This window comes from Mus musculus, chromosome 2, assembly GCF_000001635.26.
Source record: "Mus musculus strain C57BL/6J chromosome 2, GRCm38.p6 C57BL/6J".
Lineage (NCBI taxonomy): Eukaryota > Metazoa > Chordata > Mammalia > Rodentia > Muridae > Mus > Mus musculus.
This window is the reverse complement of record NC_000068.7, coordinates 70735066-70748473: the sequence shown is the minus strand read 5'-3', so window position 1 is coordinate 70748473 and position 13408 is coordinate 70735066. Positions and strand designations below refer to the sequence as shown.

Here is a 13408-nt window from a genome sequence, read left to right as displayed (position 1 = left end):
AAACATTCCTAAAAGTATACTTAGAATGTGAGTGAGGCATAAAGCAAGATTTCTTTTCCCTTGCAATTCCTTAGGATCACCTACCTGATGGAAGTACTAATTTTGAATTCTCTCCCATGGAGTTCTGATTAAATTGATGTAGCTTGGATGTTGATAATTTTAAGAGCTTCTACCAACTATTGTAATTCAAGCCAACACTGTGAACCAGTAGCACCACAGCTTAATAGCACCAACATCTGTGACTCCATTGTAACCTTGGAACACTGCTCTGTCACAGCCCTTACTGCTAACCTACGCTTCTGGCATCAATGATACATGTCTTCATCATTACTTTTCTTTCCTTATAGTTGTGTGTGTGCATGCATGTGTGTATGTTGGTGTTGGTGCTGGTGATCAAACAAACCCAGGACCTCCCATATGCTAGGCAAAGTGCCACACCTCTGGACCGTATCCATAGCCACCTTTTCACTTTTTATTAGACTGGATGTTTCCTAGCTTTCTAGTTTTTAGGTTTTTTGTTTGTTTGTTTAAATGTTGGCTTCTTCCACTTTGTGGAATGTATTTTCATTACATCATACTTTCTTTTTGATGATTGTTTTTACATGTTAATTATCTTCAGTTTATAGTTTATAGTTTGTGTATACTTTATCAAAGATTCCAAAGGAACTGATTGTAAGAGCCTAAAGATGTTCTTTACTGAAAAACGAGGCTCATTTTAATTTCTTCCTATATAACCAATTATCCAGTTGAATTAAAAAGTTCATTTCTATACTTAAGGCTCTACCATTAAATCTTATTTCCATATGCAGTATACCTATTTCTTTCTTATGTCCATGTTCTGTTTTGTGTATTACTGGATCAATCCTGAAACACTATTTTAGCATTTTGCAGTTGTCTTTGTTAGTAACACAGTATAAACAACAGTACTTCACATGAGATAGAAGTGTATTTTAAGAAAGAACAGAAGTGGCAGCCACCTAGATTTAATTGCCCCACAATTTGATGAGACCTTGGCTCCTTCAGCAGCTTGCTTCCTGTCTTCAGTGCATGGCTTCCATCTTGAAGGTCACCTGTGGGTACAAAATAAAAATAGTCACAGTCACGGTGTCTGTGTTCTAAGCAGATAACCAGGGAAAAGAATCACAAAAGGTACAATTCTCTATGTATCCTTTTTGAATATTCTACTGAATTTACTTAAATTTCTTTGTAAGAGAAGCTGGGAACTGTAGTCTTTTGACTAGGTTCATATCAGTTTAGAATTAAGCATCTTTTCCTTTATTATGCAAGAAGAAAATTAGAGTGATTGTAATTACCGTGGGTTTATATTAAATCTTGACATATGGTATACATGGTACATGCCCATAAACCCAGTACACTGGGGGCAGGAGGAGGACAGCAGGATTATAAGATTAAAACTAGCCTGAGCTATACTATATTCTACACTACACACACACACACACACACACACACACACACACACACACACACACGAGTAGAGGGGAGACACCATGAGAACACCCTTGATGTGCAGTTGAACAAGTGCTCTTTGTTTTGGCTATCTGGAATCTTAAGGAAATTTTGAGGTCAGTTGTTCAAGTTAAACATCCATACTGGTTTTCAAACCAGGTTGAGGCTTTGTCTGTTCTAAAGTGAGGATCTGTTTGTGCTAAGTCTCTCTTTGTTGCTTTTGATGTGCAGTTTTATTGACCATGTAGTTTTAAGTTGGCATTTACTTTCTCCCAACATTTTAAAAGTATCACACGGTTTGATTTCTGCAGGATGCAATGATGCTTGGGGTCTCAGTGTTTAGTGTTTAGCAGCGGCGTTGACTGAGAAAGTGAAGTTGCTAGGCTTTCCTTCAGACCTGACTCAGAATATTTGAGGTGTGGGGTATCTCAGCAGGCCACAGACGCGATTCTCCTCCTGTAGTGATAGGCTAGTCAGACTTCCCTGGAGTTAGAGAGAAGTCTCCTCTTTGAGTAATAGCAACCCGCAGAGTGAACAGAACCTGTATCCTGTTCAAGGAAGGGTGGTGAAAGGAGTTCATTGGGTCAGCAAATGACAGTGTTGTCCTTACACCTAGTACAGAACATGTTTGAGAGGATCTGGCAGTGGAAAAGAAGAAATTCACATTTCCTCTTACATGTGTTACACATATGTTACACATTTAAACTAGGTTATACTTCTTATTTACAAATAAAGGAACTGAGCTTAGATTCAGGTGATACAGCCAAAAATGTATACCTTAGAATATACACATAAATGTCCAGAATGTGTGTGTAAATTTTTGGTACTTTCTACTATGCAGTTAATGTTTGATAGTAAATAGACTATTGTTGTTTATCTCATCTATTTAATTTATTCAAAACAATCACTAAGATTTTCATACATACTGATTCTAGACCTTTCATTTTCTACTCATGTTGTAGGCCAACTGTGATCTCAGGCGGCAAATAGATGATCAACAGAAATTACTTGAAAAATACAAAGAACGATTAAATAAGTGCATATCTATGAGCAAGAAACTACTTATTGAAAAGGTGAGTTATTACTAAATTTTCTTTTCCCTTAGTAGTAGTTTGCTCTTCCTTTCATGCTTTTAAAATCTGAATGAATAACCTGGCGGTGGTGGCTCATGTCTTTAATCCCAGCCCTGGGGAGGCCGAGGCAGATGAATCTCTGAGCTCAATGCCAGCCTGGTCTACAGAGTAGATTCTAGGCCAGCCAGGGCTACACAGAGAAACCCTGTATCATGAATGAATGAATGAATGAATGGATAGATGGATGGATGGAAAATTTTGAATGACTATAATGATTTTTTTTCTCATTTTCAGAGTACACAAGAAAAATTGTCTAGCAGAGAAAAGAGTATGCAAGATCGGTTGCGCCTTGGGCACTTTACCACAGTTAGACACGGCGCTTCCTTTACAGAACAGTGGACAGATGGTTTTGCATTTCAGAATCTTGTGAAGTTAGTAATGTTTACAATTTTTAAAAGTTATTTTTTTGATTGTGTTTGTATGTATGTGTGTGCGCACGCGCGTCAGACCTGAAGTAACAGGCAACTTTGGGCTGCGGGTGCTGGTCCTTTGGAAGAGTAATGTGTGTTTGTAAGCCCTGATCCACCTCTCCAGCCTCATTGCTGCACTTTTTAGTTTGGATTTTCTTTCATTAAAGGATTATAAATTTTAAATTAGGTTCAATATCTATTTACTATTTGAATTCCTAAAACTTAGCACATATGAAAAGAATAGCAAACGGATAACACAGCTACAATATTTAACAGAATTCTTACATAATTAGCATTCATCTAAAGAGTACAATGTACTTTCCTTTTTTTAAAAAAAAAACAAACTTTTTAAACATTTTGTGTGTGTGGGTGAGAGGTCAGTGTCAGATGTTTTCCTCAGTTGCTCTTCACCTTGTATTTTGAGTTAGGGACTCTGACTGGGACTCGGTGTTTCTCGCCAAGTGTTTCTTCACCACTGAGTAATCTTGCTCAACCCTTATTTTTTTCTACTTGACTTAGAAAGAATATTCTAGAAGAATAAAAACAGATTCCTGGTGGTGATGTACATGTATTGACTAGAAGGTGTATGCCTCTGTCTCCTAGAATTTATGTTTAATGGGGCCTTGCTGTGCTGCTAAAGTTGGTCTTGAATTCCTGGACTCAGCTGATCTTTCTGCTGCCTCCTGCTTCCTGGGACTGGAGGTGCACACCTCCGCGTGTCCTTTTTTACTTTTGTCTTTTTTCCCCATTTCTTAGCTGTTAAAATCAGCAGAACCTGACTTCTGTGCCTAAGGAAAAGAGTCTTTGCCTTGCCTCAGACACAATAACTCACACATTTAACAAGATGGATACTTGAGATAAAATTCTGAATGCTAAAGTAGAAAGCAGGAAATAGGTTTGAGATAAAAACCATAATTTTTAATATTTTGTGAGCAAAAATCTCTTCTATTAAACTCAGCCATGACTGTCCTACAGTTATGTACATAGTCTAAAGTATTAGGGACTGGAGAGGTGGCTCAGTGGTTAAGAGCACTGGATACACTTCCAGAGGACCCAGGTACAGTTCCCAGCACTTAAAAGGCAGTTCACAGTCATCTTTCATCTCAGTCCCAGGGCATCCAGGGTTCTCTCTTTGACCTCATCAGGCATCAAGAATGCACTTGGTACATAGACACATCTGCGGGCAGAACACATAAAATAAAAATAAAGGAAAAATAATTTAAGAAATAAAATATTATTAGCTATGTCAGTAGTTATATTTCTCTTAAAAGAGCAAAGTTATTTTCATATCCTATCACTGATAAGAACTAATTGAGGACTTACTGTGTGTTGTCATATGATGTTTATGTTCATTGTTATAACCCAGATTGGTTAGAAATTGAGAAGAGAAATAAATAAATGAAAAGTTAGTAATGTTAATGAATAATCTCTGAACCAGATTGCGATCCCTGAATAACAGGACATATGTTCTATCTCCTTCCCATTAATTTTTTATTTACCTCTAGACTGTTTATTTGTACTTATGGCCTCTTTTTAAAAATACATTTTTAAAGATTGTGTATATGTATGTATGTATGTATGTGCTCTGTCCGAATGTATACCTGCACTCCAGAAGAGGGCATCAGATCTCATGATGGTTATAAGCCATCCTATGGTTGGTGGGGATTGAACTCAGGACCTCTGGAATAATTAGTCATTGAACCATCTCTCTAGCCCCTTTAAATACATTGACATTTTTTTGTTTGTTTGTTTTTGTGAGGTTCTGGGGAATCTGACCAAAAGGCTCACGAGTCTTATACAAGTGCTCCACTCCTAAAAGGAACATGATTACAATCAGAATAAGCTTAATGTATTTTAGGCTGAGAAAGGCTGATCACAAGTTCCTTTCGTGGCTGTGGAGGTTACTCATCAGGTTAACACACTTGCAGCAAGCCTGACAGACTGAGCTGTATCCCTGGGACCTAGTCTTCTGACCAACCCCACACATGCACTTTGCACATGCCCCCAACTGTTAATGCAAGGCTTGCTCTGTAACCTAAGTTTCTTTCGAACTTGCAATCCCCTTCCCCCATACACACATACTCTGAGATTACAGGTCTACAACCAGCCTATATTCTGTAATAGACATAATATCCACTAGTTTGTAGACTCTCAACTCTTTGGAAAATTGTTTTAGATACATCAATGGGAAGTGCTATTAAATTTGTATTTATTAATGTAACAGGTAGAAATTTCAAGTTTCTTTTTGCTTTTACATTGTCATCTTTTATTTCAAAATACCAACAGTTTTAAGAAAGTATCACTTCATATTAAAATTTCCCTTGCCTTTTATAAGCTTATCTAAAATATTGTTGGATGATAAAACATATGTTTAAAATCTATCTCAAACTTTGATTAGATGGGGCTTGGGTTTTGCTTTGTTTTGTTTTTAGTTCATTTATTTAAAAGAATCTTAGTGTGTATACTAGTATATTTTGATCACCATGCTAGATAGTAAGAATAAAATAGAATGTGTGTGTGTAATATGTATACTGTCTATTTTAATGAAAAGATTAGCCTAACCAAACTCATTCTGGTGTAGTTTTATAGGAAAGGTATTTTTCAGTAAGGACAAGATACTATGAAATACTGTGTAACCACATACTTCCTCTTATCTGGAGGTTTAGGGAACACTTCCTTTAAAGACTGTATGAAGTGAGACCTGTAGGATGTTTTGTTTCACCAGAGTGGGACCCATGGGGCTAGAGAGATGACTCTGCTGTTGAGAACACTTGGCTACTCTTCCCGAGGACCTAAAGCCCAAGGTTTGGTTCCCAGCATGCAGGTGATGGCTCACAGCTTTCGGTAACTCCAGTTCTAGGTGAACTGATAGCCTCATCTGGCCTTTAGAGGCACCAAACACACTTGTGATGCACATGAATACATAGGCAACACACTCAGTTGGTTGTGTTGGTGCACACCTTTAATCCCAGCATTCAGAAGCAGAAGCAGACGGATCACTTTGAGTTCCAGGCCAGTCAGGGCTACACAGTGAGCTCCTGTCTAAAAAGAGAATGAACAAACAACTTTCATACACAAAACAATTAAGTATATGCTTAAAATTTTTTAAAAGAGTGGGGCCAACAGAATAGAGTTTTATACTATGTGATCCTTTTGATATATTTTTAGTTGTGGAAAATAATGGAAGATTAATGTGGTTTCATTTGTTCCTTTTTACACAGGCAACAAGAATGGGTGAATCAACAAAGGGAAGACATTGAACGGCAAAGAAAACTTCTAGGCAAACGCAAACCTCCCACAGCTAATAATTCTCAGGCACCTGCTACCAATTCTGAAGCCAAGCAAAGAAAGACCAAGGCAGTCAATGGAGCGGAAAACGATCCCTTTGTTAGGCCAAATTTACCACAACTGTAAGCTTCTTTTAAAATTTTCACTTACATTGTTAGCAGTGAGCGAGAATGCTAATAATAATGTTATTCATAATTGATATAGCAAAAACAAAAGTACATATAGCCAGGAAATATGTTAACTGAAAAGTTATCTCTGACATAATCTCCAAGCCTGAATGTTTTCAGTGGATTTTGAGTGGGATTTACCCCCTTTCGTATCTGAATCAGTTGCCTATACCACTGCAGTGTTCAAATTAATATTGTTGGCGGTTTATTTTCTGAATGTATAAATGTACTTCACAGGTAGTTTCAGACAGTTGTTTCTTTTTTCTGTTTTGTTTTCTAAATTTTCTATGTCAATTGCTCTTTGTAATTCAAAGAACAAAGATGCTTAGATAATAGTTACATGTTTATAGAAGATTTGGGAAGTTGTACAAAGATTTATGTGAATAAAGATGTAGATACCCTTGGACGTTCTATATAGACACATTTGTGTCTCCTTATTGAGAAAAGGTTCTTTGACCCTCATTCCTGCCATGTCAGGGACTTTTAAAGCAGTGAGCAGGAAGCAGAGCTCTCATACATTACAAACACAGCTCCATTTGTCCCTCTACACACATACTGCCTAGGTCTTGTGTTTTCTGCACTATTATACCCCAGTCTCTGGCATATTATTCATTCATTAGTCTTCCTTTTTCCTTTCTCTCCCCTCGGTTCCATTTTTATCAAATCTTTTGCCGGGGTGATCTTTAATTTCTGGATTCAAGCAGTCCTCCTGTCTCAGGCTTCCAAAAATCTGACACTACATGAACAGACCAACATGGCCACTTCTTCAAATTCTATCTCAGAATCACTTCTTCAAGTCATTTCTAATTTTGTTCTAAATTCAATTAGAATACCCAACTGTTGGTTTAAAAAGCACTAAGGTTCTATATTCAGCAACACAGTGGCTATCTTAAAAGTGCTGGGCTTTAACTCTATACCTAATGACACTAGTCCTTTAACACCTGGTCTTTTAGTTCTTCTCTTGAGACACCTGGTCCTTTAACCCCGCCCCTATTGATACCTGGTCCTTTAACTCTGCCACTGTAGACACCTAGACCTTTAACTCCTCCCCTGTTGATACCTGGTCCTTTAACTCCGCCCTATTGATACCTAGTCCTTTAACTCTGCTTGTACAGATACCTAGTCCTTTAGTTCTACTCTATAAATAACCTAGTTCTTTATTTACCTCTGCCTCTATAGACGCCTAGTCTTTTAACTCTACCTCTATAGATACCCGGACCTTTAATTCTTTAGCAGTATTTTATAGTTCTTCACATAAAAGTCTTTAACCTCTTGATTTAAATTTATTACTTGATTTTTCTCATTTGGCTTCTGTTGAATGCTGTGGAAATGGGAATTGTTTGTTAATCCTCTGTGGCTGTTTGTAGTCTTGTGTTGTCTCATGCCTTAGAGCATTCCAGAATTTATTTAACAGGTTTTTATCCTTGTGCTTTTCTTTAGGATTTTTTTTAACATGTAGAGTTGTATTATCTGTGAAGATACTTTTATTCTTTCTGTACACTTAGGATACGTTTTTCTGCTCTCACTTTCAGTGTAGTTGTGAGAAGTAGTGAAAACAGCACCCTGACCTATCCTGATCATAGGGAGAATTTTTCTTTCACATTAAAAATGTTTTCCTTATAATACTTGTTTGGAGCTTCTGATTAAATATTCAGTAGAAGTTTCCTGAGCTGTAATAATCCAATGAGCTATGCTTTGTGGCCCTCCACAGTCTGATACTGTAACTTGTTCTCTGTCACTTTGAAGTTTTAGGTGTGTTTTCTTACTTGTCAGGTGTCTTTTAAACTGGCTTAAAACCTAGTTTCTGTTGTTTCTGCTATGTAATCCTAATACTCTTCAATTATTATTAAGTGTTTTTAATCCCAGCACCTAGGAGGCAGAGGCCAGTGGTCTCTTAGAGCATCCTGGCTTATTAGGCCTATACAGTGATACCTGGGCTAAACAAACTAAGGATTCTCTCTCACTTGGAAGGCTATCATTGTTTACTTTCAAATTTACATAAACCTACTGATAGTTGTATTTAGGAGCCTATTTAAAGCTCCTAAATAGATAAGCACATATCTGTAATAGGAGCTATCTATTATCTGTTGTTAATACTTTAATAACAGGTATGATTTATATGGAGAGAAATGAGGTATGCGCTCCCATATTTGTGTGCATAAAAGATTTTTATCTTAAGTAACATGACAAATTGATTTGCTTAAGAGGATATATATTTTAATCATCTTAAAGCACATAGTAAAAACAACTGCTACTTAAAGCTGTTTTGTTAGCATTGTCTGCTTAGCTCTGTTATTCTGAGTGAAGAGATCCTGGTTCTTTAACCAGTCTCCTTGATCTAAATACATACATTTCCTTCTCTTTTTAAGATACATTTTTATTTATGTGAATATATGTCACATGTATGCAGGTACTGACAAACGTCAGAATATTGGTGCTGGAGCTGCAGGTAGTGACAGGGTCTAAGCTTTTAGCCCACACTGGTCTAGAACTCCTGATCTCCTTGCTGTGGCTGAGACCCTCATGAGTAAATGGGACTGTGAAGGTTTTGCAGTTATAGGGAGTGTGTTCTCACACCTACTACAAACATCAACCCCACATGTACTGTGCCCAGCTTCAGTAGCTGGCTACAGTTGCTATTTTCAGTATAGCACTGTATTGTGTTACTCTGAGAATAGGGAGACAATCTGAAGGTTTTACTACTTTGCTCTTAAGAGGATTTTAGTGGAATACTACCTAGATTCCTTGGTTTGTTTCTTTTGACTGCCATTGGTTTGGAAGTAATGAACTTAAAGGAAAATAGACTTTATACTGAGTATTGCTGAAGGAACGGAATGGCACCGGGATAGAAGCATTGCTTTATTACAACGTCCCCTCAGAACCACATACATAACTTCAAACAAGGACATGGGTGTGATGGATGAATGCTGGCCTTTCAGAGTTGAGCTACAGCATAAAAATCTTGTTCCACTTTTTCTTTATCAAATACAGGATCTTTTTTTTTCTGCTTTCACATACCAACGATGTTCTAAGGATCTCGCTTGCTATAACCAAGTCAAGGATGCCCTCCCTGCTCTTGCCCCATGGCTAGTAACCAGAGCGAATTAAATAGTCATCATGCTACCTTTCGTTTTTTTCTTCATAGCACATTCTAGTTAAGGTTTTTCCCCTCATTTTTCTACCTCTGCATCCTTACTATCGATTGTAATTTCAAAATAAGAGTGTAAGAAACGGTTCTTCTCTCCATAGGTAAGCTCTTAGTTTCTGACTTCTGTAGCACCACTTGGTACATAGCACCCATTGCATAGTAGTTAGTTAATTACTCCAAGCAGAAATGGTAAAATTGTGCTGAAGAGGATCATAAAGGGGTTTTTCGACCTCTGTATTTTAGGCTTCAAGTTACCAGTATTTTAACTTGTATATTTAGTTGTTTGGGTTTTTTATCATGTTTTGTTGGTCTTTAATTTTAAAAGGTAATAAGCATTAATCTCAATATAGAATTAAAATTTCACTTTTGACAGGCTGACTCTGGCAGAGTATCATGAACAAGAGGAAATTTTTAAACTTAGACTAGGACATCTCAAAAAGGTATGTGCAGCCCATGCTGGGTTTCTAGCTTGTTATCAAGAATGGGAAGAACTGCGTTCATTTCTTTGGCTTAATTCTTAATTTATTCAGTACTAATTGTTTAAATGTTTTTATTAAAATGCATACCCAGGAAATTTTTATAAGCTCTAGATAGTTGGTCCAGTTGGATGTGATGCAATTAAGAAAATAGTTGCTGCTAGTTAAGTCTTTGTTTCCGTATCACTATACTTGTTTATAAACTTTGCAACTGTAATCAGTCCTTTGTTTTTATGGGTCTAATTTTGATGCAACTCATTTCCAAATACTAGTAGAGGTTTTTTTCCCCTTTCAAATGAAGTTTTGAACAGACCAAATTTTTCTTCTATTCAGCCTTTTATTCTACTTCCTGCTTATCAGTTATTTGATTTGATAATGGGATGATGTATAGATACAACTGAACCAAGTAAAGACGGTGTCTGTGGAAGCATCTCTGAGGAGTAGGGTGGGCTGGGACCAAGAGCGCCATGCCAGATGCAGTTGCTACTGAACTACATAGTAAGCCCAGTTTGAGATATTGCCCATAGACCACTTGGTTAGAGCGTGCAGAAAACTCTATCTAGTAATTGTCACCATGCCACATTTGCCTATGCCACTTGTCTTAATTAGGGATTTACTGCTGTGAGGAAACACCAACACAACTCTTATAAGGACAACATTTAATTGGGGCTGGCTTAAAGGTCCAGGGGTTCTGTCCATTATCATCAAGGAAGGAGCACGGCAGTTTCCAGGCAGGCAGGCATGGTTCAGGAGGAGCTGAGATTTCTATATCTTCATCTGAAGACCACTAAGAGAAGACTCACTCCCACATAGTTAGGAGGAGGGTCTCATTGTCCACCCACACAGTGAACACATCCTCCAACAAGGCCACACCAGTAGTGCCACTCTCTAGGCTAAGCATATTCAAACCATCACACCACTGCTCAGAGAGCCTGAACAATAAATCACAAAATGATTTATTTTTGCTCTCCTTTGTTTTCCCAACAACCCCTTCTGTTTTGGTGTGATCGTTCAGTTTTCCCAAGCTCTTTGAGATACATAGTCAATTGCAGTGCATTCTCCATAGCAGATAGAACTGTAGATAGAATTGTAGAAATAATACAACTATTAATGAACTGTGAGGTAAGAGGGGACTTTTAGTACAGATGAGTCACAGTATCTGCGTGGCCCACCGAAACGATTTTGACAAAAAGGAGTTATGTTTGATGCCCCGTAGAAATATTCACCAAGGGCAAGAGTAAAAGCGCTCAGCAGGTAACTGCAGTCTACACAGTGGAAGGAACAAAAGGAACAGCGTTATTCTGGCCTTTTTTGTTTGTTTGTTTGTTTGTTTTTCGAGACAGGGTTTCTCTGTGTAGCCCTGGCTGTCCTGGAACTCACTCTGTAGACCAGGCTGACCTCGAACTCAGAAATCCACCTACCTCTGCCTCCCAAGTGCTGGGATTAAAGGCATGCGCCACCACTGCCTGGCTCCTCGGGCATTTTAATGCTTTAGTTTGAACACAGAAAAATTTAGCATGTGTATTCAGGCGAGACCTTGATTAATAAAGGGATACTGTGTGTGTGTGCTTGCTTATACTATGGGTAAGGAAATCCTTAGGCATAGTACTATTGAGCTGTGTATTAATTACACTATTGTCAAGTGAATTCTTGATTGCTGGCTACTAAGGGTATACTAAGAGCTTTGTCTGGAGGATACCATTTGTATTGTGATAGCACATTTAAATTACTCCAATGACATTCTTATATCTCCCTTATTTTGTTAGATAAAACTAAAACTTTATAGTGGTTAAAGTCAACATTACTATGAATTTTTTAAAACAATACACTTTGAAAACATTCAGGGTTTGCTCTTTGATAGTTGATGGTAGAGTTTAATGTTTTCTTGGTACTTTGAAAATATTTGGTTTCTATGAACAATGCTTTATTTTCTCAAGTAAAATCTCCATGTCTCATTACTACCATAATAATTTTCTCTTCATTTTTCCCAGTTTATATATCAAATTTTCTATGAATCTTAGGTTTCTAACGTCTACTCGACCAATTCCCAGCATAACTCTCCTTTTTATTTTTGTTGTCTGCCATAAAGTGTTGTGGAGAAAGCGTTAGTCACAGTGCTAAAGTCTGAAGACGCACAGCTCTCTTCTCAGGGAGGGTTTGGGGTGAGAAGAGTGAATGTGTTTATAAAGGAAGTTGCTGGAAGTGCAGAGATAATAAAACTGAGCAAGTAATGTCACCGTAGAGAGCAGCTAAAGAGGAGCTGCCTGCTTACAACTGGGCTTTATGTTTTAGTTGTTCAATTAGAAACCAATAAGCAGTAACTTAATTTGTATTAAAAATAGGTTCCTAAAGTCCTAAAGCTCAGCTAGAAAGTAGGTCATTCTCTTTGTTCAGAGAGGGAGGGAGGGAGGGAGGGAGGAAGGAAAGGAGAAGGAGAGAGGAAAGAGAAGAGAGGAGCGGGGGGGGGGGGTGGGAGTGGGGGGGGACATAAAAAGGACAGTCTTGATTGAAGAGAAAATGTTGTCTATCTGTTCCTAAGCTCTGGGATGTGATAGCTGGCAGAGCGTACCTTAGCTGTGAGTATAGTTTCTGCCATAGGCTGGGTCAGTTCTGACCTGTGAGTACTTGATGCTTGTGGAACCTGCTAATAAGTAGGTAGCAGGTCAGATAAGAGTGGAGATTGGAACTACACACGTTATGTTAGAGTAGCAAAGATCACTCTCTGCTCCTCCCTCCCTCTTCCCTTTACTTCCTTCCTCTCTTCCCTGAAAGAAACTCTTTTTTTTTTTTTTTTTCGAGACAGGGTTTTTCTGTATAGCCCTGGCTGTCCTGGAACTCACTTTGTAGACCTGGCTGGCCTTGAACTCAGAAATCTGCCTGCCTCTGCCTCCCGTGTGCTAGGATTAAAGGTGTGTGCCACCACGCCCGGCTCGAAATAAACTCTTAACATAAAGTAGGATTATGATATTAGGTTCATTAGCCTTAAATTACACGCATATTTCTTTTTAAGGAACCCAACACCATGAAGACTTTAGAATAGAAGATTCATCTTCCACTTAAAATTGATGATGCTTTGTGCTGTGATATAGTTCATATTTTGTCCATATGCATTTCATATTCAATAATAACTGAAGAGGTGAACAATATAGAGAAGTTTAGATACCATTAAATGAATCACAATGTTTAGTTTATATCTATGCTACTCTGTAGTTTTAGAAAACAAAGGTTTAAAGTGTGATGAAATGAAGAAAGAATCTTCAAAGGGATGGGACTTAAAGTAATTAAATTTACCTCTAAAAACTTGATTGTAAACTTTACT

At 37.8% G+C, this 13408-nt stretch overlaps 1 protein-coding gene across 10 annotated transcripts in view; it reads left to right on the top strand.

The window, feature by feature from the left end:
* Positions 1–13408, top strand: part of Tlk1 (tousled-like kinase 1) — a 113410-nt gene that overhangs the window by 77343 nt on the left and 22659 nt on the right. For all 10 annotated transcript variants that reach the window (XR_003952263.1, NR_156420.1, XM_006499189.3 and 7 more), the window contains 4 exons: positions 2430–2540; positions 2835–2971; positions 6232–6420; positions 9987–10053. Coding sequence is in view for 8 of the 10 variants with exons in the window: in XM_006499189.3 (XP_006499252.1) it covers positions 2430–2540; positions 2835–2971; positions 6232–6420; positions 9987–10053 (504 nt within the window). In the remaining 2 variants the exon portion in view is untranslated. The remainder of the gene's footprint in view (positions 1–2429; positions 2541–2834; positions 2972–6231; positions 6421–9986; positions 10054–13408) is intronic.